At 37.1% G+C, this 27,658-nt stretch overlaps 1 protein-coding gene across 1 annotated transcript in view; it reads right to left on the reverse strand.

Annotated features, from left to right (window-relative positions):
* The window catches only part of GPC5 (glypican 5), a 764,171-nt gene that overhangs the window by 616,551 nt on the left and 119,962 nt on the right, over positions 1-27,658 (reverse strand). The window contains exon 3 of the mRNA XM_072854020.1: positions 10,678-11,372. Coding sequence (XP_072710121.1) covers positions 10,678-11,372 — 695 coding nt within the window. The remainder of the gene's footprint in view (positions 1-10,677; positions 11,373-27,658) is intronic.

The raw sequence follows: 27,658 nt of genomic DNA on the forward strand, positions 1-27,658 counted from the left end.
CCCAGCCATTCATCTGGTTTTCAGTCCTCCTCACTGTGCACTTTGTCATCTTATATTTAAGAATGTTGTAGGAGACAGTCTCAAAGGCTTTAGTAAAGTTGAGGTAAACATCAGCCATCACTCTACACATATCAAGTTGGCTGTCCTATCAAGGATATCAAGTTGGTTAAGCATGGTTCTCCTTTGTAAATTCATGCTGATTACTCCCAATCATGTTCTTGTCCTTGTGTTTGGAATGGTTTCCAGGATTAGTAGCTCCATCACCTTTCCAGGGATTGAGGAGAGGCTGGCTGACCTGTAGTTTCCTGGATCCTCCTTCTTACTCTTTTTTAAGATAGGGGTGACATTTGCTTTCTTCCAGTCTTCAGGAACTTCTCCCAGTTGCCAAGACCATTCAAAGATAATTGAGAGTGGCCTCATAATGACATCAGCCAGCTGCCTCAGCACTTGTGGGTGCTACTTATCAGGCCCCATGAACTTATGCATGTCCAATTTGTTTAAGTGCTCTAAGGTTAGTGCCCTAACCTTGTTCTCCTCCACTGAGGGTAAGTCTTCATTGATCCAGATGTTCCCCCTGGTCTCTGGGTCCTTGAATTTCTGAAGACCAGTCTTACTAGTAAAGACTGAGGTGAAGAAGGCATTGAATACCTCAGGGTTGATACTGGGGCAAATGCTGTTTAATGTCTTCATTAACAGCCTGGGTGATGGGACAGAGTGCACTCTCAGCAAGTTTGCAGACAATACAGACCTGGGAGGAGTAGCTGATACACCAAATGGTTGTGCCATTCAGAGGGACCTTGGCAGGCTGAACTGGTGTCCTGTGTCACCAGTTCCCCTGCCTCACTCAGCAGCAGGCACATGTTTTCCCTTGTCTTGCTTTTGCTGTTTATGTACTTGTAGAGTTCTTGTTTTGCTGCCTTTCCCATCACTTGCCAGATTCAACTCCAGGTCAGCCTTGGCTTTTCTAAGCCTATCCCTGCAATACTGGACACCAACCCTATACTCCTCTTGGGTCATCTGCCCCTCCCTCCACCTCTTAAACATTCCTTCTTTATAAGTTCAGTCACGAGCTCTTTGCTTATACCATGCAGGACTCCTGATGCCTTTGCTTGATTTCCTACTCGTCAGAATAGAGGAGGTGATCCTTGAATATCAACCAGCTCTCCTGGATCCCTCTACTCTCCATGGCCATACCCCATGGGATTCTTCCAAGCAGATCTCTCAAGAGGTTGAAATCTGGTCTCCTGAAATCCAGGGTTGTGGTCTTCCTTTTTGCACTGCTTTCTCCTCTTAGGATACTGAACTCTTACCCATCTCAAGGCTGCTCCTGACTTTCACATCCCTGACACATTCTTCCTTGTTTGTAAGTATCAAGTCCAGCAGAGCACCCTTCGTTGTTAGCACCTATGCCAGGAAGTTGTCGCCACTGCACTCCAGAAATCTCCCAGATTGCTTGTTCACTGCTGTGTTGTCCTTCCAGCAGATTCCAGGGTGGTTATAATTTGCCCATGTGTGTCCCTTCCAAATCAACATCTGAAGCAAGAAAAGATTGACTACTATCAGCAGGATAGAGTGTCCTCTATCCATAAGTCTTCTCATGTTTCCCCCCTATTTTTGAATAAAGTCTTCCCATAGGAGACTCCATCTATTCCCTCCACTTGAGATTTTTCACCCTCTTTACCCACTGAAAAATGCAACGATGACCTTGCCCCCTCATCACCAGAAAAATGAAGGCTTTTGACATGCTGAAAACACAATGACACTGGCTGCATTAGTCTGGCAGTGCCCTGAAAAATGCTCTGGAAAGTGTCAATGACATCTTCAGTGGTTACAGCATTCTGCACACTTGTTTCCAGCAAGAAAAGGAAGCATTATGTCTAGAGGAGGAAGGTGAAAACAGCCCAGGCAGAATGAATAAGAAAGGGTGAACAGGGACAGGCTCAACAAGGACATTTGCCCCTTGCAGTCCTAACAGATCCTGTAGCAGAGCCCTGGCAGCAGCAGCACAATGCTACCCAAGAGCTGGTATGCTGGATGACAAAAGAACAGTGTCACACACTTTGCCATGGAAACAAGGCATGAAAACAACCAGAAGGTGTCTGCTTTTAAAGGAAACAGCACAGGTAGAGAGACAGGTCAAAAGCCAAGTGAAGTAGTTTGTATCACATATAATCTCAAAAATGAGAGGAATAGCTAAAGAAGAAGATGCAACACATCTGAGCTACTGTATCTTTCAGTTCACATGTGGTCTCTGCCCATGGAGATTGTGGTCTCTCCTTGGTGGGGGCTCTTCTCTGAAAATCAGAAGTGTCTACATGATCCCCTCATGGAAGCAGTGTGCTCTGGCCTGGCAGTGGGATCCTGGTGCTGGGTACTCTGCTGACCTGTTACCAACTGCCCAGCCTTCCTGCCCTCCCTTACTGTGATAGAGTTTTCTTGCCAGTGATGGATTCTCTCTGGTTGATGTCAATGAGGTGCTTAAAACCAGCTACAACTTACCCTACCTGCAATGTACACTGCATTCTTGATAAGCTATGGGATGTTGTTGACAGTGACACCTGGCAGTGCCCTGGCTCCTGTGCTGCTGTTGTAACCTAAACCTGTAAACAGTAGAGGGTCGATAGAGTGTGGGGGACCTGTACATCTTACCCAGGACCCCAATCCACTTCCCTCACCCTCACTCACACTCCCTTTCTCCCTATCTCTGCATTTTATTTCAGATATAATCCTCCTTTTCTTTCCCAGTGAGAAACTGCAAGCCAGTAATCCAGCATACGCACTACCCAGGCATACGTACATACATATACACAGAGCGGTTTGGCTGTTTGATGCTAAAAGTAAGGGCACTGTTAATCATTCTGTCTCCCTGCTCCCTCTCTGACTGCTAGTGGCAATAGGACCAAAGTTTGGGAGGAGCTAGCAGAGCTAGGTCAGCTGTCCATACTGGGACCATCCTGAGGCACAAAACTCTTCATGCAGCACTGGCAGTGCTTCTCTTTTCTGCCCATGCCAAGTGCACCTGCAGCCTTGTGTTAGATAGGGCTCTTTTATGAAGGGAGAGTGACTGATCCTCCAAGGTAATCGTAGCAATCATGATGAAGGAGCAGAAGCGTGTAGAGGCACGAAAAGGAGGGAAGTCTGGGATTTGAATATGGTAAGTTGTCCCTGCCCTCAAGCTGCTTTTCTTTTACTGCAGCATTGGAGAACTCCCTCAGAATGACACCGTCGGCATGCCTCTGCATTGTGCAAATGCTGGAAGAAGTTGTCTACGCAGCAGCAGATGAATCACAGGCAAATGCAGTCAGCTATTTGGAAGAGCCAGCTGTATATTTGTCTAAACGTACCTATTTCCATTCTGATAAAGTATACCTAGAATGTTTGCAATAGAGAAATTTACTGTGCAGTTTAAATATAAACAATATGGATAATAAACCAAAGCAGTCATATATTATACAATGCTGTGTAATCCACTTAATTTCTAAAATAATAAGTGATTAGGTTATTCTATAACAATTGCCAGTTTTACTCTAGTATATACAGTAAATTAGGCTGTGAAACTATGTTTTCACATCATTAATTCTTCTTATGAAGAGCTTCTGTATCTTTTTAACCAGGGTTTTGATTTTCAGTCTATGCCATTTCATAAAAGCATATAGAATAGAATAAGTAGAATAGACTAGACTAGACTAGACTAGAATAGAATATTTCAGTTGGAAGGGACCTACAACGATCATCTAGTCCAACTGCCTGAGCACTTCAGGGCTGACCAAAAGTTAAAGCATGCTGTTAAGGGCATTGTCCAAATGCCTCTTCAACACTGACAGGCTTGGGGCATCGACCACCTCTCTAGGAAGAACACCTCTTCGAAGGTGTTCATTGAACACCTCTCTGTTCCAGTGTTTGACCACCCTCTCAGTAAAGAAATGCTTCCTAACATCAAGTCTGAACCTCTCCATTTGTAAAATATTGTTTTAATATTTATTTTAAAAATAACAAAATCTTGAATGCATCACTTCCAAATGGTATATTTCTTATTTCATTTTAGGTTAAAGTCACGAGAAAATTAAGGTGGCAAGAGTAAATGTACATTATTTCCTTTTAAAAGGTTCAAAATCTAAAAGTAGGAGTCATGGGAATAATGCTATGACTGTGAAACAAGAAAACAAAATACAAAGAAGCAAAATTAAGGTTAAAGCCCTTAACCATTTTGCTAAAGGGTATGCAGCATTCGTAGTCCTCAAAATCAAAGAATGATGAAAGGTTCCTCTACTAATGAGGCAAAATAAGATAAGCTAGTGATACAATAGCCACTAAATTTGATAATAAATGTATGTCCCTTCTGTGTACATACCGTTGGGTACATTGAAACACACGGAAATAACATTAGAAGACATTCATATGACGTTGTTTAGACAGACTGAATTGTTTTAGCGGAAATGTTTCTTATTTTCCTCTTTTACTTTATTTTCCTGAATTTTCAGTTTTAATGGAAATGCTTATTTTTTCTTCCATTCTTCTGTTTTCCTGAATTTTTATTAGATGGATACAACTCATAAGTTTTTCAAGCAAAATCAGGGGTGGATGTTATAAATAATGCTTGGAAGTACAGCCTAATATTTCCCTTAGAGAAAAATACTGTCATTATATCTCTGTTATCAAATCAATAACTACTTTTGGTTAACATTATACTGTGCATTTTTATATGCATATAGAATAGATACAGAAGTCCATTTCAGGTACATTGAGTACAGCTCTTTGTGATAGCTATGATTTATTTTTAAGTGATGAATTTCAGATGTGTTTCAAGACCTGATTTATATTAAAGGCTTATAATAAGCATTTTCTAATATTAAAATTTCCTTAAAATGGAGTGACAAAATTAGTTATTTTTCATTTATTAAGTTATTTTTAATTTATTATTTAAGTTCAAATAGCTTGTGAATTTACTTCACATGATTGACTAATGCACTCTAAGCAAGCAACCAAAATGCAGGAGCTATGACGCAGTAGGCATAAAGCTGCTGTATTTATAGGCATATAATTATGTAAGTAAATAAATAAGATTTTAGATACAAAGGAAGTGGGTTCACAGAATAGCTACTTCAAAGGATGCTGATCTCTTGCATCTCTTTAAGTGCCTTAACCTGTAAAGCTATGAAAGTTACCCAATATCCAGGCAAAGCACTTCCCACAACTAGAAACGCTGTTAAACTCATCTTTTGTTGAAAATCAAGCTGACTGCTTTCCAAAAATAAAAATTGCAGTTATACTATAGCTTGCAGGTGTATGTTTTGTATATATTTGGAATTATCAAAAGATGTTTTTCATCACCTTCTTTCCATTCCTTTTTCAAATCTAAAAAATTAATTGGTCTAGTGCACTTCTACAGTGCTTCATTTTCTGGAATAGTATGGAATAAGGCTGTGTGACTTTTTGCTAGAGAAACCCCAATAAAAAGTTGATACATAAAACAGATCCTAGAAGGAATAGAAAAAAACCACAAATATTCTATTTATAATGTTTGTGAATATGTCTCTTCATGGGAATATTAAATTTAAAACATCACTGTATTACAGCAGTTCTGACTGTTTAAGTGTTTATAGCTAGTCATTTCAAGCAAAAATAACCAATAAGGAAATAAAGCTCTAAATACAGTCTATTAAATTCTTCTTCCTGCTAGCATTCTATGACACAAGAAAGATGTTGCTTTTTTTTCTAGTATTAATGACAGATTAAAAAAAGAGAAAGACAAAAGTCTCTTCATACAATATAATTATGCATATTTTTTAGAAGACACGTAACTTAGATCCTCTTTCAGGATTAGACTAAGATCAGTGAAAGGACTTGAGAACTTCCAGAAGTTTAATATTTTCATTATCTCCAACTGTTTGGAAAACTGATCTGGTGAAAGTCCACAGGAGTTGGAACACAGTGAAGACATAGTGCTTTTGAAAATCCCATTCCAAATTTTTGTAGGCTTATATTACATACAAAAATACATACAAGAATTTTACCAAACCTATAGCACAAATTCCTCACTTCCAAAATTAGGAAATGCCAGAATTTGACTGTGTGATCTTATTTTTTTCTGTTTTGTTTCTGATTCCCACATTTTTATATGCATATATAGCTTTTCATATCATGGTCACAAACTTCATTTTCCTTCAGATCCCCAAATCATCAGTGCCCAGAACACACAATGAATCAGTATTCCTTTTCATCTCTTTTATTCAATATTAACCCCAAACACTATTGATCTTTTGGGAATCCGGAACAATAGTTTCATGTAAAGTTTGGAGGAAAGATTTAATTATAAAGCCTTGTGACTTTTTATCTTCTCTCCTGTTCCTTTCCCCTTTTCCTTCAGCTCTTGCTCCGGACCCATTTCACCTCCTCTGAGGTCCTCTGTTTGTTCCACTCTGGTGGACCTCTCAGCTGCTGCGTTACCCAACGCAGACAGCGTAAGTCTTCACACACCGAAACAAAACCACGGCTAAGAAAGACTCTCTCTTACAGCCAGCTCCCTCAACCAGCTTGACTTTCAGCTGCTGAAGCAGCGTGCACACAGGGAAAGGGGTGGAAACACACAGCTGAGGATGGTGCCAGAGCAGGACTTGGTAACCCAGGGTGAGCCTGGCTTAAGCTGCCATTGAACCACGCTGTGAGTGACACAGGAACCTGCCCTTCCATGGCATGGGGCCGTGCCATTAACCCATGCATAAAGGGAACAGAAACATGCTCTTACACTGGGGGTTATAGGCTCCATCCACATCAAAACTTTGTAAATCTTGCTAAAATCTTTGTCCTTCTGTCTTAATATGGACACTCAGTGGCTAGCATAACAGAATGGAGGTAACATGAAACAATTTATTACAAATTATAAACAAGTTTCCATAGGTTCTTAGTTTGTTTGTTTTTCCTTAAATAAGGCTTAAGTGTGTTACAAAGCTCTTGTGCATTCATTAGCCTGCACAGTTGCCCTCAGTGATGATTTCCCTGGCTATACGCAAGTTCAGAGACCAGCATGTGGCAACTCAGGCTGAACACAAAGAGGAGCATAGGATGAAGCTACAAAGTCCTTTGTAGCAATAAGCATTTTTACCTGTTATCCAATGCTTAAAAACTAGATAATATCATCTTTTTCAGATTATCTTAATAATGAATACTCTTCTTGTTTTGTATGATGCAGCTCTCTTAAACCTCTATTACATTATATTTGCATGAGCATACACACAGAAGTCTGCTAAAAAATTTCTGTTCCAACTCCTACCAGCTAAAAAGCATAGGGTCCACTATGCACTGAGCATAAACAGTACATAAATGGACATATATAGACTTCAGGAACACAGAACAGAACTGTCATTAAATATATGTGTGTGTGTGTGTATATATATGTGAACATATGTAAATATGTGAATAGTAGCACAGCTCACACATCTCCACTAGATTCTGCAGAATAGCATAGAATAACATCCAGGTATAGAGCTGATGAACAGGTGCTGCACCTGTTTGTCAGTCAGCAGAGCTGTGGGAGGCAGGAATTACAGGTGTGAATTCGAAACAGGAAGAACAAAGGCAAAGAGAAATTCCGGCTGGAGACAGTGTGGCACTGCTCTGCTGACCCAGGCGGAAAAAGGAACAAGTTGTAAATTACTGGAAAAAAGAGTTTTGTAAAAGGAAGCCATGTTATATAGGCATTAGTGGTCTTTCCACACCACACAGAGCTTAAAATATGAATACACATTAGATTTAAATATAGATATCCATGCAACATGTTAGAAAAAAATCCTTTACATATAGTTATTTACGCAAACATACACATGATTAAAGAGCTGTACAAATACATGTATCACTAAGCAGGATACTCTGTTTATTCTCATATTAACATTTGCATATGTATGTATCCTACTTCCAAACATTTAAAGAATTTTTTTCTTCTGTCTGCTTCTTTAAATCTCATAAAAGTACTTACTGTGATGAAATTCACTTTTAAAACTGCAGAGACTGCTGTGTGCCTAAACGAGCCATTATTTGGTGGCTCATAATCATCTTTTCTGTGTCTGTTAGAATCACTGATGCATTAATTGCTTATCAAAATTTGAAACAGTTCATGAGTCACTCTGAAGATAAAATAAATAAATATTAATGAGCCAATTTCAACAGAATTCATGTCCCCTGCGTCTTAAAGCTGAAAGACTGTATCTATTACATGTATCTGTTACAGAATTAGGTCTTGCTACCTAATGTATGGGCAAATATGAAATATACGCAAGCCATACTCAGCAAATCAGAACTGACTGACTAGACCACCATGTTTCAAGGGATCAATGAATCACAGTCTTATCTGACCAAATTATAGATCAAAGAGAGAAAGGACTGGTCAAGTCTAACATAGAGATTAAGTGAAAGAGATGTCTAAATGTATAAGTCTGATGCAGATTGAGTGAAAAATGAAATACTTAGTTTTTAAAGTTTGGAAGTTATTCGATATGAGAAGAACTTAACACAACAGAGGTAAACACTTGATCTTCAAACAAAAATATTGGACAAAATATGATTACATAAGAAATTTTAGTATTCCTTACATTGTATGAGGGAAGGGGAGAATGAAGGCATAGAGTTTTAAGGAATATCAAAATAAAGCATTTCATTTTGGATCAATCTGAAATTTTCATTAAGCCAAAAGACTGGGTGGAGGGCTCTTCACCCATTTAATTTTTTACTAAAATTGAGTGAAATATACTATTTTGGAGAGTAAAAACTTTCATTTTGAAAACATGAGTGTGCCAAGAGACTTTTAAGTCTGGGACAATGCCTGTTCACTGTTGAAAATCCAAGTCTACACTTTTCAAACTAAATGACCCAAGATGAAACAGGAAACAGAAGGCCTTCCCTTGAGCCTTTACTTTCTTATTCTAGCTTGTTCCTGAAAATTGTAGGCAAAAAAGATCCCCCCAAAATATGAGGAGGAACAGGGCATATCCTTAAAAGGCAATTGTAGCTCTGAAACATACTAGGAATTAGACAGACATAAGTGAGTCACTTTTGAGACAAAGTGTTAGTGAAAAAAATTTTCAAAAAAATTCACAGTTTTTCTCAAGGAAGTTCAGCAGCAGGAGATTCTGGCTAATGTAGCTGGCTGGTATAAAGCAGAAAAAATGGGAAATTCATAGCAATGGGCAATTTCCCTGTTACTCACTGACTACAAGCAGGATGAAGAACACATTTTAATATACTATGGGTCTTAGTAAGAAATGAAGAATACTCTATTTATTAAATTAGGTCAAGTTGTTTATTGTCAGAGGTCATATCAGCTGCTTAGCAAAGACACTGCTTCAACTTCAGCTAGTCAGGTGAAGAGGCAGGTTGTGGTAGTCCTAGGAGTATTAACTGCACCTGTGGTGCCATGCCACAGTGACACCCAGGCACAAACAGACCTGTGTACCCTGTAAAACTGAAGGCATGTCCCCAGATCAAAATATTCGACCCAGCTTTAAACACAGAATATGTCACTGTCAGTGAAGTCTGCATGTAAGAATACAGAGAAAAATATAATTATAAAACGTATCATAGATTAAATATGACATAGGAAGAATTAAAATTTTGCACTTACATCACCTTCATAAATTTGCAGATATACTAACTTCTTTCTAATGCGTGGCTAAATAATGTCTATTTTCCTTAACGGTATCTTAAAATTCTTCATTTCACGCATTCACAGCTAACATAGCGCTCGCACAAGTTGCTTTTTCTCTTAAGTATATGTGAGGAAGGATTTAGTTCATGTTATAAATGAACTGTGCTACTTTCTCTGAAACCTACAAAATTATGCAATTAATATATGCAAAGTCATAGGTTCTTTAAGACAGGCCACTGGTATCTAAAAGTAGGATTGTTTAAATTTATCTTTATGTGCATATAAGATAACAATGAAGCAATTAAACAATTAACTTACGTTGATGAAAAACACTTTTTGTGATCCTAAAAATTATTTCCAGTATATCGTAAAACAAATTTCCAATCTGCAAACAAATATTATTGCTGAAATTTAACACTCTCATTTACACAAATGTCAGATTATTACTCAATTCTGTTTTTACAGAATATTTGTGTAATCAGTTTTTCACCAGATAATTTACTTTCCTCTTGTTAATATTTTAAGCTTCCAAGCTTAATGACACATTCCATTGTTCACCCTTGTTCAGTAGAACTTAACAGATGCAGTGGTAAAGTTAAACCTAAAGCTATTCAGTGCATCTACTGAAAATGTTAACTTCTAAATAAAAAGGGTGAAGGAATAGAATTTTCCATTGGATTGTGCAACAAAAATTTTGACTCAGCAAAATTTTGAAAAAAGCTGTGGTTTCATGGGAAATGGGAAAAGATGAATTCCACACAAGAATTCTTTTCATTTTGAAAAGCCTTTACTGTAAATGCTGCCAAAATGTTAAATCTCCACTTGATGTTAAACTTGTGAATAGAATATGGGAAATTAGCAGGTCGTGTGCATGATTAAAATAAAAACTGTCAGTGCTGGAAAAATGCCTTGTCGAATAAAGCTGAACTTGGATACAAATGTGTTCGTCACCATAAAAACGGACAAACAAGTATTAGTTATCAGTGTTACTTTTCTCAGTGTCATGTTTGCACCGAGCGTGGATAAAAACAGCTTCTTACCTGCTCAGATAATTCTGGTCCATTGATACGAGCCTGTACAAGAGCATCATTAACAAGTGAATGAAAGTTTAGAAGCACGTGCTCAATGTCGTATGTCCCACTCATGGCGCTTGAGAGCTCCTCCAGGGACTGAATATACCCCCGCCAATGACGATCAAGTTCTGCCATGTTAGCTAAGCAGCCTCGGATGACATTGAGGCAGTAGCCCATGCAGGGCTTACTTAAAGTCAGCCCTTGGCAATGGGGGCAGTACTGCATTCTCAGTAAAGCTCTGCTGCAGTCTTTAGAGAAATGCAGATGATCTGTTGTATTGATCACTTCAATCCCCAAATTCAGAGCCTGCAAGAAAGTCCGGCTGGGTAACAGTGATCTTCCCATTTGTCCTATGGCCTTCTTGGGAACGTTACCAAAGGGCCTGATGTCTCTTCTTGCCATTCGGAGGCACTCTGCATATTCCAGTGAAATGTCAGTCAGACCAGGGTTAATCACATAGTTGTAAACTACTGGGAACAGGGTGTCAAAAAACCTGTTGACAAATTCCTCTGTGCTAACGTCTGTGCCAAATATGAAGAGTCCAACATCTGTGAAAAACTCCTGGACACGTATAGTAGCCTCAGCAGCCATATTTCTATACGCATTGCAGAATAGTGTGCTTGTGTAATTCTCAGCCAGTCTGATAAGCGTTTCAAAGGTTTCTGTAATAAAAAAAAAGTTCATTATTTTTAAGGTTTAAAAATTAAGAAATTAGAGTAAGAACTTAAAACAATTACATCCGGACATCTTACATTTATCCTGAATGCATTTCTTGCATTAGAACTGATGAAGAGACAAACTTCTCACAAACTGTGACAACTGTCTTTTGTGTATAGGCAAACACCTTACAAGTAATGTTGCAACACAATTAATAAACCATATGTTTTCTTGGCAGGATATATTAAACACAGTCTAAAAAAAAAATTAAAGGAAATCAATCGTAAAATGACTTATTAAGTTCCAAAATACAACAAAGCCTTACTGTACCTGTCGATGTATATACATACATTAGCTCTCGCATCTCATGACTCATTCTGCAACTTGCAATAGAAAGTTAAATGCTCTCAGTCACTCCACTTCAAGTCATTCCTCTTACCATCCTAAATGGATGGGCAAAAGTAACACTAAACAATTGAAACAACTCTTCCATTCCATTAAAACATACCTTTTAAAAGATCAAACAATTTTGTCTTCTTGTCTTCCAAATGAGATGTACCAAACACACATGAGAAGGTGCTTTTAAACCATGCTGTTTGGTCTGGCAATTACTATGGTCAAGCAAAGTGATGGAATGTGCAGAATTGCTCTCCTCAGGCACTATGATGGATACACCCTCTCTAAGCCTCAAGATCTGCATAACCGGTAAAGCCTGAATGGATAAACATACCCTGAGTTTCATATGTTAGGTGGCAATCCTTAAGCACGCTGACTAGTTTTTAATAAAAGTTCAAGTATACTGGAGAAGGATTCTCGCCTGACTTGATCTATGACTTGCAGGTAAGGAAAAATGCAGGTTTTCAAAACAAAAAAAGAATGTTTGCACTGAGGAATTTCCTAGATCTGCCTGAGAAGCTTGCACTTCAGGGAAGGCAAAGGAGCAATATATAGATCAAAAGGAAACTTACCTTAGAGTTGAAAATAAAAATACATAGAAGCACATATTACAAGAATTAACCCATTTTATCCACCGGATGGCTATGACCCAGTAACTTTCTTTTATTCATTCAAGCTTTACAAACTTTCATGTATTTATTTTTTCACACACTTTTTTAATGGGACTTTATAGAAATAAAGTGAGGAAAAGCACAAAGTACAGTTAATACTGACCAAACAGTGATGTTAAAAATAGGCAGAATCAAATCGTGCCAAACTATGTCAGGCAACTACTGAAGCAATCTGAAGTCTGATGTTAAGTCACTGACTGAGAGGAATAGTAGAAGACTCAGAATAATTTTAATATAATAACCAAGACTGGCCATCACATCTTTAATATATATCTATGCATAAGAACAAATGTCTTAAATTCTGATAAAAAGCATGTTCAGGTCAGTGAAATGACCCTCACTGACTTCAGTGGGTTTGAAATTGCATGCTTTGTGAAAAGATCACAGAGAAGACATATGAAACTAATCTGCTTATACTTTCTATGTATTCTTTGTTTTCTCCAATAAAAATGAGATACATGCTTATAAATCAGAGTCATTACCTCTGTTCCTCTGCTATTATCTATTAACTCTTAGTTTCATATTTCACACCACCCTTAAGACTGATTTTGCTCTCTCTCTCTTTTCCATTCCTCTAACATTCACATAAGTAAGGAAAAAAGTGTTGACTGCCCACAGTAAAGATTAGGAAAGTGCATCCCATTTGTCCTTTTTTTTTTTTTTTTAAATTACTATGGCACATACATATGTGCATCTCTCCTAAAGTGAATTTCACTATAAGCACTCATATGTGCCAAATATCACAGTGATTCAGCAAAGGGTTTGATTTGTTTCAAAAGTCAGACTCCTAAAGTCAGGGCCTTGGATGGAGCGAGGCTCCCACCAAGGGAGACCTATTCAATACAGCAAAGCCTCTTCAGTTTATCCCAGGAGTTGACACGCAGAAGTGCCAGCTGAGTAACTCTGTAGACCACAGCTGCCTGCATCGCCACCGGCTCTGTGACTTTTCTCAACCTCAGCACCTCATGCCAGATCGTACCTGAGACACCTGCACTGTACCCCATGTTTGTAGGTGTGCACATGGGAGACCCGTGTCTTTCTGGAGCAGCAGATGAGACATAACATATCAGATAGGGCGTATTAGATTGATCAAGATGCCCACTTTAAGGCGACTGAACTGAGGATGAGATCTCCACCAGCTATAAAGGCAGTTTGGACACCTAGCTCGCATGGAGGCACGTATACATGGACAGCTAAATTACAGCCCTAAATATCCTACTGTACATTATGTCTTATTTTTATTGGAGGGAACAAGGAATGCAAAGAAAGTACAATCCTACTATGGAGGCTTCATTTAGTTGCCTAAGAGTGTTTAGTACCATTTTCAATGGCAGATGCTGTTTATCTGCCTGTTCAGAAGGGCATGGGTATCCTGCAGGTCCTGTGTCACATCTGCAGGCTTTGTGTGGATGTTTTGCATTTAAAATGGTAGTAGATGGCTGTGCCTAGACAACTGAACTAAATTCGAGATACCCAGTTATCACTGACTCAAGAAACCTTCATATAAAAGCTTGGAGTGGCCAGAATAACAAAGACAAAAATTTAAGTCAAATTGATTCTTGGTTTTGATGGTTTAAAATAATAAAGTGTGAAGAATATTAAAGCCTCCTAGGAAAATGGCTATTTTTGTAACTGTAGATTCAGTCTTTTACGCAAATTTTGCCAATGCTTCAGATGAAATTTGTTAAAGTAGGTAATGTTAGTAAAATAATGATGTTATAATAATCTCTTTAGAATGACATGAATAAGGTTTTTATGACCCTTCTCAATTTTTTATTATTACTTTTTCCTAGATGAAAACCATAAAGTATGTGATCTAAAATGTCTGTTACAATCCATGGCTGCAGCATCCTATTACCAAGAGCACAAATATTAGATGAAAGAATAAATCATGCTGCACATGGATAATCAATAGATTTTACAATGTGGTCTAAACAATAATAAACCTTCAAGATTGAATTACATTGCTAGTGCCCCAGCAACCCACAGATGAATGAGTACAATAATCAACTGCGTGATTTATCGACTATTTGTGCTTTTCTAAACAGCGTATGATAATACTGGCCACTTGTGTTTACAATTCTGCATCATGTTGTTTAACTGTCATTTCAGGATTTCTTACAAAATTTGTTAATCAGGTTTATTCTACTGGCATGTTTCCTACTTTATAACCGCCAAAGCTATTCCAGAGATTTGTTTTGCTCTCAGACAGCTTGAAGAATGACAAACAGGAAAGCAGACCTATGTTTACTTTCAATATTGAACAGCTCCTATGAACACCTTATGATGGCAATCTATGTCATTTACACCACTTTCAGAGACTTCAATGACAAACCACGTTATGCTGGTTCAATACTGCAAGCGTATCATAGATTTAACAATGTGTTTCTCTATCTTTTAAGTCTATGGGCCCAGACTAACATCATCAGTCTTAATTATTCAGCCACATAAAAGAAGCGGTGAGTTTTCAATCAGTATAAATCCAATACATATAAAAGACATTTTAAGTATAACCAAGATGAGCCAGACAAGCTCTTTCTATTGCTATTAAATGATTTTTTAATCTGCAGGCTCAGTGCCTGTTATCTCCATCCTTTATGAGACCTTTGTAATAACCACTATACAATATCCTACAGATACCTTCTGCAGCAGTACCGTGGATAATGTCTAGCATTTACCATGGGTGACGTCAACTTTTATTTTTCTTTGGCTATACTTAAAATTATGATTTGTATACTCCTAAGTCAAAATCAGGGCTGTCAATATATTAACCCATTAATTTTTTGAAGGAGCAGTAATATCTCTCTTCATGGTTTTGCTAAGAAGGAACAAAACAGAAGGCTAGGAAAAAAAATGCAGATGAGCACTTTTTTGTTTTATGCATTGCATTTGTTCAGCTGATTCTTCAAATCAGTACATATATACATTTTTTTTTTATAATAGTGTATTTAACAAAGTAATCACAAAGTGACATAGAATAACTATCAGGTCATTGCTTTAAAAGATTTGCAATCTTTCATTCACTCCCTTTAACCTTTCTGTTCCTGAGAGCCACAGGTAGTTCTCAATTATAAAGATACCACAATGTAGTAATCAGTCCAGTGGATTACTGGCTTTAAAAGAGGACACAAAAGTATACACATGCCTTGTTTACTAGAACAAGTCACTAAGAGAACAAAAAAAAAATCTTGTTTTTTATTCCTGGACAATAATCAAATTTAGTGGAAATATTGTACTGAATGAAATACAATTTGGATTGGATTTTAAACCAGCCCTGCAATTCTCATCTTTAATAGTTTTGGTAAAGTGTCTTTCTACTACAGGTACCATAGAAAATTAATTTAAAACTAATTTCTACGGAATCGCGTCGTTATAAAAGCAACTACATTTTCTTAAGTTTACTCTTTCTTCACACAGATAAATGCTCTATACGAGCTGCTAAATGAGAAAATGCATGGTCTAAATTCTGAGTATTAACTTTTGAAACATCTATAGTATTTAATACAAAAATAGTCTAATAAATTAAAAATCCAATATTAGTAGTGGGCCAACAAGTTGTGAAGTCTTATAATTCGGTATTAATCACCAGCCTACATTACATATTATAAATTAATTTACACTTAGTCAGGGTAAGATATAGAACTCCATAAATTATAACCAGACAGGTTAAAATCCATGCTTAAACTATGGACATAGCACTTAGCAAGAATGCCTTTCACAGTCCAGAGGGGATCCAAAACTGATGAGTCTGGATTACCCTAAGTATCAGCCCATAGTATAAGTATACAGGAATCCAGATAACTAAATCGAAGCAAAAGCTGAAAAATTTAATAATATTATGAATTTATTATGATTTGAAAAATCCTGTGGGAAAGTATTAGCCTGTTGCCAGTTGCCGTTAATGTTCAGTGATCTCCTATGTTTTCCTCCTGTTTATGGGCAGCGCAAATAATCCAGAAGCATCAAACTCTCTCTATTAAAGATTTATAGTCCAATCAAGTGTATCTTGCATACATTGTCCTACTGGAGTCAAGGGGAATGTCTCAGGTACAGTTTGCAGCCTAGCATACAAAAAGCATTCAAAAATTATGGAAAAGAATAATTATGGAAAAGAAATTAATCCACCTAGTGTTACATACATAATATCTTTGTTTAAAATATATCAAATAGGGAAATACATATAGGTGGGAAATTCAGTGTAATTATCTCTAACTACAAAGTAGTACACAGTGCCAGATATACTGCAAAATCCCCTAATCATTTATCATATCAGAAAAATGAGCTGGAAGAATAAAGTCTTCAAGACATATAAATGAATTATAAGGAATGAACTCATTAGGGCATTGCCTGTGAAGGTTATATGGGAGAGAGATCAAAAGGCTAAGTGCCAGCAGAAGATATCTGAGACTCACTAAAACTGCTCCTCATTAACACATATTTCAAATTAATCCATTTCATAGATTATAGATTCACCACTGAAGTCAGTAAGAAAACAGGTAGAACAGATTAAACCTGTAGCCCAAACAACTTTGTGTTGCCAAGTGTTAGTGATACACCTCAGGCTTTACAGCCATAACTACTCATAATAGACTTCAGAATTTGTCGGGTCTTGTTTGGTCTTGAGTTTATTTCAGCTCTATTTGAAAAACAAAATTTAAGAAACTTGAATTAGAATCAGTTGACCGTTGCCTAAGTTGTTCTGTGTTTAATGGCAAATTACTCAGATACTCAAATGTCAGGAGTTTCTTGCATATCCTGTGATTTTGAGTTTGGTTTAGTTATTGTAATTTTTTTTTAGCTGTGGGGTTTGGGGCTGTTTTTTTTAGCTTTGTGCAATTGCATAACTCTCACCCTTTAAAACATTACACGGAGGACTAAAAAAAAATGAGGGAATCATAGCGTAATTAAGCCCAAAGACCCAGAGCGTAGGTAAGAGCGTACCCCATTAGCAAAAACAGGATTGAAACAAATAAAATTAACCCGGAGAGGGCCCAAGACCATCATGGAAGAAACCTCCACCAGCAGCATCACAGTCCTCCCAGGGCAGAGCTCAGGGCTGATGATTCATCTGAGCAACGCGCAGGAGGCGTGAGGATAGCACCAGAGAAAAGCATAGACACTAGGAAGTTGGTGTATGACAGTTTTAGTTGGAATATTAATAGGAATCAGCAATCATAGATAATTTGGGCTATAAGCATTAGTGTCACTGCAATTACACTAAAAAGAACTGTTACACTTTGAAAGGCTGTTAAAACATTAATCAGAAAAACAGCAAATTCTCTCAGATCCATATGTAAGATGTGCTCTCCTTTTTGCCCATAATGAAATTGTGTGGACTCATAAGAAACTTATTCCCAATTTAACCAGTGTTTCTTTTAAAAAATCATTTAAATTGTATTTGAAAATTTAATATGCCGAAGAATCTAGAAAAACTTGTCCCAAAGCCAGGTGAGATGAATTTCACTCATGATTGTGCTTCATCTTTTCGCTAGTCTGAATTGATAATTGTACTTCTCATTCTTATTTTATAATCTACTTAATATTATCACTCAGTGTTAATCTTTTCTTAATAATCCTGATACTGACTATTTTGCCATGTAGAATTTGCTTTCTGAATCAACAAATCCAGTTGTTTTTTTCTTTTCCTTCTCCATCTTCCTATTTCTACGTTCAAGAACAGGTCCAGCACTGCAACAGGACTCATGTTCAGCTGATCTGACACTATGATCTCCAAGTCTTGTATTTATTTTTTATAAAATGTTGGAATAAAGTTATCTTTTTTCCAGTTCTCTAGAGCTTCATTAATTTTTTATAACTTAATGAAAATCACCACCAATGGTTCAGAAAATTCTTTTTGAACTTTTCAGTGAAACTTGCTACTGTTGATTTTAAAATATCTAGCCTTAGAATCTGCTATTTAACATACTCCTAAGTTGTAATTGGAAAGTAAAGTATTTAATCATACCTTGATAGATGGTATTTTAATACTGAATGACTGTCATATGAATGAATTAATAATAATCACATGAATGAATATCCCATGGTTATTATTTTATCTAGTTATAATCACTGATTCCACTTTACTCTCAAAACTGTTCTTTTTTTTTTCAGTCTGTTGTTACCCTTTTAACAGTGATGATTATGGGACCATTCATCTTGCCATTTTGGAAGCAGCAAGAGCAGATTGTTTTGTATGGTGCCAGGAGAAGAAATAACTAGCATTAAATAGAGCTCTACCAAAACCTTGTTTTCCTCTTGGGTTCTGTTTACCTTCTCTCTGATTTTGCATTATTCTGTGTATTTCACAGGCAATGCTTTCTCATTGGAGGAAAATATTTCTAAATTCTGAATATATTGCTTACTACCTTGGAATGAAATATGCTCAGACTTGCAAGCAGAACACTCCAGGGGATCAGAGCTTTAAAACTGGTATCATATAATGAAGTTGTTTGAAAATCATTTGACATAAAATGTTGTGCATGGTTTGCAAAAGGACATTAAATTGATAATGATTTATGATATGCATTTTTACACATTTGCCATAATATATAAGGAAGGTAAGTCATCTCAGATGTATGAAAAGGGTATTTTTTGAAAAGGGAAATTTGGAATTTATAGCAGGATGATGTTGAGATAGGACGGTCAGAAAAATAATTGATTAGAAGGGTAAAATTCATCTCACATAACTTCAAACATATATATGTGAGCTAGTCACCTGAAACTCCCTAAAAGTCAGGTGAGAGAAGCAAGCACTTCTAAGGCATGATTCATCTGTCTGACTTTAGATGGCTACTTTTGGTTGAGATGAACTGCTCTCTGGAAGTGCTTGTTCCTCTCCCTTGACTATAAAGGGATGTTAGAACAAATCACTCGAATATAAAGGTCTACATTTAGTCAGGGTGAATCTCTAAGATTTTTGTAAGGAACTGGTATTAAGAGAAAGTGTCATCAAACAATACTATACTGCAACTTGTACGAATAAAGAGCTGAGATGATCATGCTTCTATAAAGTGGTCTTAATGGTAGATAAATGACAAACTTCTAATACATTTATGCAAATCCTCTTTCCTTCTGCACAGCTGGAAATGTGTTTTTCTTAGAATGAAATAAAAGTATATACTTGGTTTCCAGAGGGTTGCCTGAGCATCATGACTTTACATGCTAGCTTTATAAAAAGTAATTATCAGGGAATCCCAGAGGAGTGTGATTGAAGAGAAAGAACCACCTCAGGAAGATTTCCATAAAGCTATGATGATGACTGACAGCAGATGAAGCTTTTGCCTTTATATTTGAAAGTTTAGAACCTTTTTTTTTTCCACTTATCCCAGTTTTATGCTGGCAATACTCACTCAACTTCATTGAGCTGGTTTTTAATTTATACAGGTTAAAGTGAAATGATAATCAGGTTCTAGCAGATGCAACACTACAGATCAACATTTCTTGCACATCAAACAAGTAAATATATCAATTTTTGTATCACTGAATATTTAATCTGACAGCTTTCTTCTAAGTGTTGGTTGAGGTTTGGTGAATTCCTGCATCTGATAGTCTGAGAAATTCCACGCTACAAATCATCATACCAGTCAGTCAAAGAAATTTGAGGAGTTTGTTTACTTAACATATGACTACATGTCATGGGTTTCAAAGAGCCTCCAAAGAGTTTGGTAAGGGATTAGATGCATTTATTATCTTTCACTTCACTTTGCTTCACTTCATTTCATTTTTATTGAGAAAAAAGAGAGGAAAAAAATGTCCTTTAAGGCTGCACTTCTTAAACAAACATCCATGTTTTCCATGGAAGATTCAAGAACAATGAAGTTTATGACTGGATCTGTATTATGCTAGAGTTAGTTCTATGTTCCTCTATAGCTATTGGATTTCAAGAAGAAAAACTGTATGACCCTCTGCATAGCTCTGGTGTATTAGTGATTAGTGATCTAATCACTATTAGTGATTAGTGACCTGTGCAAAATTCTGCTTAAAGTAGGTGATGCAAAAGCATTTTGGTTTATACCATATATTTCAGTACCTACTTTGCAGAATGCAGTAAAAAGGAATGAATTTGAAGTATGCACTTTTAAGTTTCAAATAGGTTAGTAACTGTACCATTTCTACCTCGACAAGACAGAAACTTTCAGGAGGTGGATAATCACGCAGACAAATAAGCTCTTTCCCAATTACAAGAGGAAAATAGCACCTGTCAACAACAACATAAAAATCCAGTTCTCTAAACTGGTTAGGAAAAGACATACAGTTTTAGTATATAAACTTATCAAATTTAAGTGAAATTTGGAAGATATGTCAACAGTAAGGAAGTCTCAGGAAAGAGAAATTGTTTCTAGAAGGACTTTTTTATGACAGTTGTACAGAATATTCTGTGTAGCTGCTTTTGATGATAACATCTTAGGATCAAATACTGATATGGATTGGAATAGTCCACTCTATTTTGACTCACCCTTTCTTACCCAGTATGACTCCTGATTTTAATACAATTCATTTCTACACCAACTCATAACCCGTTCTTTAGAAACTAAACTAAACAATACATGTTAAATGTATTATGATCCCTTGTTAGTAGCTTTGGCACTTGCCTTTAGCTCTACTTCCAATTCATACACACTTTTGAATGCAGACACAGCTGAAGGACAAAAACAGATTAATCCCCTTTGCTTGCATTCTGCTTGCTCCCCACTAACTCTCTTACAGGTTTTTGTGCAGTTATTCAAGCCTGCAACAGAAGCTCTTGAGGTGAAAATTCTGGATATGCTCCATGATGTTCAAGCTGTTATAACAGAATGGTTTTTACTAAGAAAAAGGCAAAAACCGATTACACACTGTTTATTGTAAGGTTCCCATGTACTCAGGTAAGACTGCTGACTATACCCCCACTGAGCTTCTCTGTAGAAAAAACCCAACCAACCAACCAAACAAAAAAAACAAACCACAAAAACCCCCCAAACAATCAAACAAGCAAAAAACAAAAATCCCACCTGGCAGAGGGATGTTTCTCCCTATACTTTCTGGGGGAGCTACTGCACTTGTAGCTTGTAGCAGGTAGAACGGCCCTGGCCAAGGGGAAATCCCATCTGATTTTTCAGTCCAGCTCTCTGGCCTCATGGCACCAATGAACAAGAAGTCAAAACCTGGATTTCTTCATATAGTCTGGATTTCTTTATAAAGTCTATGTATGTTGTCAAGACACAGTCTACCCTATGAAAATTTCTGAAACCCGAACAGGATTTCATAGCAATCCAGTTTTTTCATGAGATAATCTCACCTATTATTTTCTGATTTTGTTTGGCAAGATGCTTTTTAATGACTATTAATGTTTAATTAGAGCTCACTCAGTGGACCAAAGAACAATAGATGTTAGATTTAAATGTAAATCAATTATGTTTACTGTAGTATGAATAATTATGTAAATATGAGTTCATGAAATTATTCCCTAAGCTTTATATCTTAATGCTCTTTAACCCTCATCAGATTCTTTCCAAATATATACAAAAGATAATTTCCCTTTTTAAATGCTACATTTTTTTACTTTCAGAGAGATCATGAGTATAACCAGTATGTTATCTACTTCTACTATACAGCTTTACTGGGGGTGCTAATAGTCTTTCACCCTACCACTATTTGTAGATACTCTGCTAAGCCCTTTTTTGTGACTCCTGCTGCAGCACTGCCAACTCACATATTCTCAAGGCATGTAATGCTTTCCAGGAAGGAGATGGAGATCATAGCTGCTGGAAATGTGTCTCTTCCAAACTATAACCCTACTGTGATTTTCACTCCACCATGTGATCTGCCCCATCATGCAATGTGACAAAGGCTACACACCTCTTGCATGACTCAAAACTGGATGGTTACGTCCCCCTTCCCTTTACAGCTGTGTATCCTAGTTTCTGTAGACTGGAATATCTCTCACTAAATAGTGAAACCACACAGAAACACAGGGCTCAGAGGAACTTGATATGTCCTCTAATGCATCCTTTGACCCCAGGGCAGGTTCAACTACATTTATGATCTCATATTTTAACATATTTATCTAACCTATTCTTAAAAAATGCACAGTAATAGAGAGGCCGCAGCCTCCAAGAAAATCATTCCAGTGCTTCACCATACTCTCATTTGTTCTCACCAATGAGAACAAGTTATTTGTTTCTTCCTCCTTTTAGGTATTTCAGATTAGATCCTCCCCACCTGATTGCAGACATCTCCAAAGACCAAATGCATCTCCAAAGTAGATGAGTGTACATCTCAGCTAATCAGTAGAGAGGATGATGGCATGATTCATCCAACCTAGTTTAAGTGTCCACATGGAAATAAGATGAATCATGCTGCTTTTCTCCTCTCTTTATACAGAGAAAGAGGGTGATTAGTTCGGAGAAGCTAGGTGATGAATCTTACTCCTGAAAACTGTTATAAATTTCTTTTCTCTTTTTTTTATTAAAATGAACAGACCCACTTCTTTCAGTCATAAAGGGGGTCCATTCTGCCTCTGTGTAGTTGAACTTAATCCTAAAGACTTCCAAAGGGAAGTCTAAATTGCCCAAACTATGTGCTTAAGTGGACAAGCTATATGTTTAGGAGTTCCAAATTCATACATAGCTCTGCCTGACTAGGTACTTTCTTCAATTCATCTTATTCCTTCCTAAATGCAGAATCTGCATATGTCCTCATTGAATAGCATCCCACTATTTTGAATTCTAGCTCTATTTTCCAGCCTGCACATGAGCTCTTATTGCCCTCCCTCACTTGTTGAGAGCACACTAATTATTCCACCATTCAACACAGTAGTGAAAATAGTGGCCGTACTTGCCCAAGAACCACAACTGAAGTGCCTTCTATTCTGACTGTGAACACTTGCTAACCAGTCAAATGTAGGTTTCCAAAAAGTTTTGCATCTGTTTAGTGGTAATTTAATCAAGATAATTCCCTACTTACTTATGAGAATGGCATGTTGAACAGCATGAAAAGACTTAGGAAAGACAAGTGACTTAACAAGAGAAGACTCTGTGCTTCTCACATACCCACATTTTGGTTCCATTTCCATATAGGGAAATTAGATTAGCTTGACCCAACTTGTCCCCAGTAAATATAGTTTCATTGTTACTTATCACCTTGATATGATCTTGTGTTTGGCTTCTAAATATTTCAGCTTTTTATTCCTAATAACTGAAATGAAGCTAAGCAGTCTAAAATGCTCTAGCTTCCCCCTTTTCTGTTGAACAACAAAAAAAATTCAACCTTTTCAGTCTTTTCTACCTCTACACATCCAAAGACAACTACTGGTGCACTTCAGAATGTGTATATTGACAAAAGAAACCAATCAATGAAAACACTGTGGGAAACAATTCTGAAGTGAAGATCCTTTACATCTTACCAACACTGCTCCATAGCTGTGCAAAGAGATCCTTTATCTGTTAACAGTCTGATCAGCGTTGGTGATAGCTGGGCTTGAGCAGAACTACTTCCAGTGGAACCTGGTAGGACATGTGAGAACATTTGGCCCTTTTCTGCATTTTTTAATGACTCTGCATGAGAATCTGAGAATGAGAGATTTATATTATTATACTTCTAGAGTAACATATACTGTGATGTCAGCTATTAATACACATTTTACCTCTGCAATACAAAGTATAAGGCTCATTATGGAGCCTTCCAATTTATACTATTCAGTTCATATATAAACTTGAACATATGCATGCCAATACTGATGAAAGTAGTGATGTTTACTAAACGATGCAGTGAAAGATCACATCAATTTATCACACCTATCACACAATTATACACAGTGGTTATTCACCTCAGCTACCACCTCAGCTAAATACCATATTCTCTTTTTTTCAACAGTAGAAAGTTGTGGGGATGTTTAAGGCATGATTCATCTGACCTACTTTAGATGTTTATGGGAAGATGAATCATGCCAAAATATTTATGGGAAGATGAATCATGCCAAAAAAGTGCCTCTCTCACTTAATTTTCCATTGAGGGAACTGATGGTGACAAGCTCAACAATCTGGTCTATTACACCAATCATCATTAGTTTTGCTATTTCACCTGTATAGCTTTTCTTAGTTATAAATTTACTAATAACTTCTGTATTATTGACATATTTACTTATAACTTCTTATATAACTTATAACTTCTTGTAAAGCTTATAACTTCTATTATTACTTAGAACTTCTGTATTATTGACCTGTAACAGCTGTATCTGAATTTCCACTGTAGAAAATTAGATCAAACTCTGTCTCCTCCAGAGATTTGTTTGTCCAGAAATTATTTTCTTGCAACTAGATCTGTTTTTAAAATGATATATTCATCTAACTTCAACTGCATGAACGCAATCTATAACACAGAACAAATTCAGAGGATGAACAATATACCTCAGCAAGCTGGAAGTGATGTTACATTTATTTTTGATGTCTGCAGTTAGTTTAATGTTGACCTAATAGTCACACAAGATAAATGTGTGTGCACATTTCTATATGCATATATTTTACATATGCATATTTAACATACACAAGCTTGCATACCTCATGCGTTATTCCTTCACTAAAAGAGGCAATTTTGAAAAATATGCATTAAATTATCAACTAAAGTTCTTTTATCTTTTAATTTTTTTCTCTGTTAAACTATTTTGATTCTGTGTTAATAACCAAAACATATAAGATGAAAAAGAGTGTAAGACATAATGAAGGCTATTTTTTGCTTACGTAGACAGATGAATTTCAGTGCCTTTTGAATATTACTGACTCAACCAAAAGATAATCTCGTATTTTCAACCACTCTTCATACGAAAATCTGTCTTGAAAATGTAGCCTTGATTTTAAAAATGTCTTCTATGCATTCTCACCTCTGAACCCGACTATCTTCTAGAACACCACCACAAAAGACACATGCAATACATAATATAAATGTCAATACCTGCATGCTATAACATCACAAAACAATTAAGCTGGAATCCCAAAAGGATCATGCACTGGCAGCATTTGCAAATGATACATGCAGAATCTCTTTGCTTGAAAAAACTTCATTTTCTAAGGCACCGAAGAAAGGCAACATATTTGTAATGTTAAATTAGACTGCACTACCAGCATTTAACACACTCCTAAAGCTATCCCACCAATAATGGATAAAAAGCCCACTGAAGAGAAAAAGTCTAGGGAAATAATTTGACCATTGGACCCATAACTAATAGCTTACCCCCAGGTTTGTTTCAGATCACTCCTCCTAGTTCTTTCCAGGATAACCTGTGTGGTTCTATAGACAGGTCTACTACAGGGCCCACTCCGAAAAAACAGTATGGATGAAACTCTGTAAGCTTTGGCATTCTCCACACTCTTCCAATATTGCTCAGAAAGCTTCCCATTCCATATATCCTCCTGATATCCCTGGGCATATAGCATAGTACCCTGGGTTCACTTTGGTGGGTGTGGTGCATCCTCCATATCACTGCAGACTGAAAAAATGCATTAAAAAAAAAAGGCCATGTAATATCAAGAGTGCACACACAGCCAAGTGGTACATGAAAAGGATGTGGTCATTCTGCTCTAGAAAGAGCTAGCCCTAAGTGGTGTTCACACGAGCCACACTGTATTATTTGGCCTGCGGTCTGATAATGCCTCTCTAGACCTGTGTAGATAGCCATGCTGATATAGCTACCACCCAGTTCTGGGCAACCTTCCTTCTGTAACTTGGAAGACAGTTCTGTAATGCTCTGTCCCTCTTGTGCACCTTTCGTCTCACTTCCAAATTTTGTACTTGGTTCCAGAACTGCTGAGGGGGCTCCCTCACCCTCTACTTAGAGAGATCAAAGAGATAAAAGAGGTACAGGAGTGAAAAGCAATAAAAGTAGTGTGCCATCTACTAAAGATTGAAAGTGGCAGCCCTACTCTCCACTCAATTTAGCAGATGCCTTTTATTCCCTTGCCAAATTCAGTTTCACAAGAAGATCACATATTAAAACTATTTCCTGAACTGGCCACTTGCCTAGCAGTGATAAAATGGACATGACCACAATTCTTCTCCAGACTGCAGTCCACGGAGAATAGGGTGGGGGAAGGAACACCAAGAACACTGGTCTTCTGTGACCACCCAAGGAAAAGAAAACTTCAATTTCAGTTCCAATAGTATGTTTCTCTTATAAGAAAGTCATGTAAATTAGTCCTACTTTAATCCTAAGGGATGAGCGATAATTGCAGCTCTTGAAAACACTGTTACTCTGAACACAGGATATTTAAAAGATGTAAAAGCTTTCTCCATGACCATGAACATCATCTGTCTAGAAAACAACAAAATACTTCCTTCTCATATCGCATGCATGCAGGAACGATATTTCCAAATTAGCAAATAACATACCATGAAAACAAGAGGAAGGTGAACAGCCAGGGAGCTTCTCAGTCTCCTGAGACTCCTAGAAGTGCCCTGCTATTCTCTTCTGTGACCAGAAGTTCCTATCGGAATTTTTTTCATATTAAATATTACAGGAATGTTCTGTTGTGAGAACTAATTTCCTCTTGCTCTTTCTTAAGACTCCTGTGTATTGTTATCAGTGGTTCAAGAAGACTCCTCAAACCAGCGCGACTGCTGATGAAGGATGCTCTCCGTGACGATGGGAAATTGCCCTCAGAAAGCTGTCATTTGACTTGAAGCAAATGGAATGGAAGGGATCCCTTTCTCCTCTAGCTGGCAGATAATGCAAATTAATATACCTTAATATACCTTAATGCTGTTCTATAAGACGTGACTAGTCACACGCGAGGAGGCTCAAGAAGAGAGCACGTGTGCAAGGAATAGCACTGAAGTGTGCTTCTGAAGCTGCAATGAGCATTACTTAACTGAAGCTGAGTATCAGAACATTCTTTAAACAACTATTTCTTAGATTCTCTGACTTATTCCTATCATGAGGATTTTTTTCAAATTTTTTTTTCACTTGACATCTTTCTGCATGGTTTGGTTCAGCTGCATAAATTAACTGTCTTTCTCTATGGCATGAGCAATAATCATTGGTCATTTAGGAACCATGGAAGAAAGCAGCATTGTAAGAACTATTATGGATCAACTGGAAAAATGGGGCTTAGGAAACTTTCATCTCCATGAGAAAAGATGACACCCATAACTATTTTTTGTGGAAAAATGCACCATAACATAAACCATTCCACTGAGCAGGCACAGGTCTGTGAACACTCATATTACAGTCATATGTCTTTATAGATGGCACA

Source organism: Ciconia boyciana, chromosome 1 (genome assembly GCF_034638445.1).
Source record: "Ciconia boyciana chromosome 1, ASM3463844v1, whole genome shotgun sequence".
NCBI lineage: Eukaryota > Metazoa > Chordata > Aves > Ciconiiformes > Ciconiidae > Ciconia > Ciconia boyciana.